General features: G+C 61.9%; 1 protein-coding gene across 3 annotated transcripts in view; it reads right to left on the bottom strand.

The window, feature by feature from the left end:
• Window positions 1-3,072, bottom strand: part of EVL (Enah/Vasp-like) — a 91,579-nt gene that overhangs the window by 15,512 nt on the left and 72,995 nt on the right. For all 3 annotated transcript variants that reach the window (XM_013003727.3, XM_045288203.1, XM_045288202.1), the window contains exon 5: window positions 967-1,031. In XM_013003727.3, the coding sequence (XP_012859181.2) occupies window positions 967-1,031 (65 nt within the window). The remainder of the gene's footprint in view (window positions 1-966; window positions 1,032-3,072) is intronic.

Here is a 3,072-nt window from a genome sequence, read left to right as displayed (position 1 = left end):
TGTGGCCAGGCACTGGGACCACAAAGGGGACATGTCCACTGTCCACCTGCCCATCAGGGACCAGGCACTGGCTACTGCTGCCATCAAGTCGATGCCATGCACAGCAACCCCACAGGACAGGGTGCAACGGCCACCGTGGGTTTCCAGGCTGAAAGCCTTGTCTTGCTCCCTTGGAGCGGCTGGTGGGTTTGAACCTCTGACCTTGAGGTGAGCAGTCCAACATGTCACCGCTGCGCCACCAGGGCTCCTCCCACAGTGGCTGCAACAAGGTGACGGTGACAAGTGCTGACGAGAGCTGGCATGGGGTGCCACCTGGCTCCCCTGGCCAGAGGTCCCTAGAGGGCTTCCTGGGGTGGGCCGAGCACGTGTGGGGGGAGCAGAGGAGCCTGGGCAGCACAGGTGGAGGGCAGTCAGCAGGGGTGTGAGGCACCGCAGGAGCTGGCAGTGATGGCCGAGGGGCACGGTGGGGCAGGTGTGCCGAGGTGAGCATTCTCACGCTAGGCACCTGGACCCGCTGGGGCTCAGCTTCCTTCTCCGTGACGTAGGATAAGTTACCTGTTCATTTCACAGGTGCGTGAGAGGATTAGGCGAGAGGGTGGGAGGTGGCCCCAGGTCTGTTACAATGCGCGGTACCCAGGGCCTGTTGTTTCCCGAGCCCTCTTCCCGCTGACCCGGGCTGTGCTCCCCCAGTGCTGAGAAGGAGCCCTGGCCAAGCCCTCTGTGAAGTCCACCCTCTCACGGGCCTTGGGTGCCCTGCACGTGGCTCCATCACAGAGTGTACTCTTGTGACAGGGCGGGTGTCAGTTCCCTGTCTTCTTCACAGGACACTGAGCTCCTTGGGGGCAGGGCGAGTGGTCTGTCTTGTCCATCTGAGTCCCTAGCACAGCACGTGCACTGGGCAGGAATGTTGGTGGGTGAGGGGAGGGCAGGGGCAGTGGGGGCAGGGCCGGGGCTGGGGGCGCTCACCTGGGGCAGAGGCCCGTCTCTCCAGAGACTCCTGACGCTGCTGCTGCTGGTGCTCCATCACTTGTCTGTGAAGAACAGCAGCCGGGCTTGTCAGACTTCCCGGGCCGCGCACAATGCCGCTCTGTTCTCAGCCCAGCGCAGAGTCGGGTTTCAGTCTGTGAGCCCTGCTGCACACCCCAGCCATGCTGACCCTGGAGCAGCTTGTTCCGCCCACTTTGGCCCTGACTGGTGGGGTTAGGGGACCCCCCCACGACCCCGTGAGGAGGGAAGAGGGGGTGTGACCGGTGCAAGGTGCCCAGCTGTGAGTGCCTGCAGCGTCCCTGGTGCTCATCTGGCTCTCAGAGTAGGCACTGACTGCCAGCCGCCCGGCTTGATTTCACTTGCGAATATGGCCAAGCTTTCCCAGGCCTCTCGGGCGCCGGGCTTTGTAGGACCGTGGCCTCAGCAGACCTGGCCCCAGGCACACGGGTTCTCAGTGTACCTGGCCAAGGTCACGGCCCCAGGTGGCTAGTGCTGGAGCAGGAGAGAGGGATGCCAGGCCCCGTGCCTGCAGTCTCGTAGTTCACTGAGTGCAAAGCCATCCGTACCTCGGCCGGCACTAAGGGCTTCGGGACCTCACCTGCAAATAAGCCCACGGAATCTGGGGGCTGGGGTGCAGGAGCAAGAGTGCAGGCAGCTGCCCTGCTCAGGGACAGTGCGGGTGTCACCTGGTGGGGCCACTCTGGGCCTTGGGGCAGAGGGTGCTGAGGGGAACAGAGATGACTGCTGTGGGCGGTCACTGGTTTCTCGGATGCCTGACTGCGTGTCTGCAGTATATGTGTGCTCAGTAAGTGAGTCCTGGGACCGCCAAGGCGTAGGGGACCATCCTAGATTTGGGGTCCATGCTCTGTTTCCGGAGCTCTGGGGAGCACGCTGACTTGGCACCCCATGCTCCGGCCACCCCAGCTGATGCATGCATGTAAAGGGCCAAGGTTGGATCAGACTGGTAACGCGGTCTGTGTGACAGGGGGAGCTCTGTGCAGGCAGTCACTCGCTCACTCACTCCATGTGAGCCCTGAAGCAGTCCCAGCTCCCCAGGTTCTGGGGACAACGCATGCACTGTCCACTGCCACCCTGGGGCCACAGGTGCCCTGCCTTATCAACTAGGAATGCTCAGTCCACAGCCTGACCACCAGGGGCCAATCAGTCAGTGGGCAGAGCCTGCAAGCTGCTGGGGACAGGAGGGCCCTGTGACTGGGTCAGGGTGGATGCTGGGCCAGTTCTGTGAGACTCCTGTCTGACACTGGACACTTGCAGCTCCGCTCAATGGGTGCCCTGCACTGGGCTGAGGTGGCCCGAGGCCTGGCGAGGCCAGTCCTGGGCCTGCCTCTAACTCCCTGGCTGCTGTGAAGAGCCCCAGTGGGCTCACCTGAGACACTGACAGTAGTACAGCCCCGAAGGGATAGAGAAAGGAAACTGTGCTAAGCGTTGGATTGCTAACTAGAAGGTGGCCAGTTCAAACTCCACGAGCTGCTCCAAGGAGAAAGAGGAGGCTGACTGCTCCTGTGGAGGTTTACAGCCTCAGAAACCCTATGGAGCAGTTCTAGTCTGTCCTCCAGGGTTGCTGTGAGTTGAACTGCCCTATGCCAGGGGGTTTAGGGAAAGGGACAGAGGCTGAGACAAGACACAGGATGGCAGAGCCTCGTTCTCTGTGCAGCTCTCAGATGCCTAGGGACCAGCCCACACGTGATCAGAGTGGACCCCTGGAAGCTGCAGCCTCCGGAGAAAGCATAGGCCCATCTGTGAGTTCATCAGGGCGAATGGGGAAACTGAGGCCTGGAGTGTTCAGGTTCTGGGTTGTTGGAGTGAAGCCGGAGGGGAGAGCTTGTCTGGAGAGATGTCACCAACACAGGGCTGGGGGCAGGAGCCAGCCTCCTCAGATCCACCCATGGATCCCTGAAGCCATGTTCCCCTTTTCTAGAACAGGGGTCAGAATAGACTGGCAATGCCGGTCTCCCCAGAAGGGGTGGGGAGCTGCCCTGCAGACAGCCAGCGGCTTGATTTTTGGTGTCTACTTCCCAGCGATGTGGCCTGGGATGGCCTCTCTCCCTCCCCCGGCCTTACAGC

Source organism: Echinops telfairi, unplaced genomic scaffold, assembly GCF_000313985.2.
Source record: "Echinops telfairi isolate 266 unplaced genomic scaffold, ASM31398v2 ScPeMD7_18;HRSCAF=68, whole genome shotgun sequence".
Taxonomy (NCBI): Eukaryota; Metazoa; Chordata; class Mammalia; order Afrosoricida; family Tenrecidae; genus Echinops; species Echinops telfairi.
This window is presented reverse-complemented; position numbering and strand designations above follow the sequence as displayed.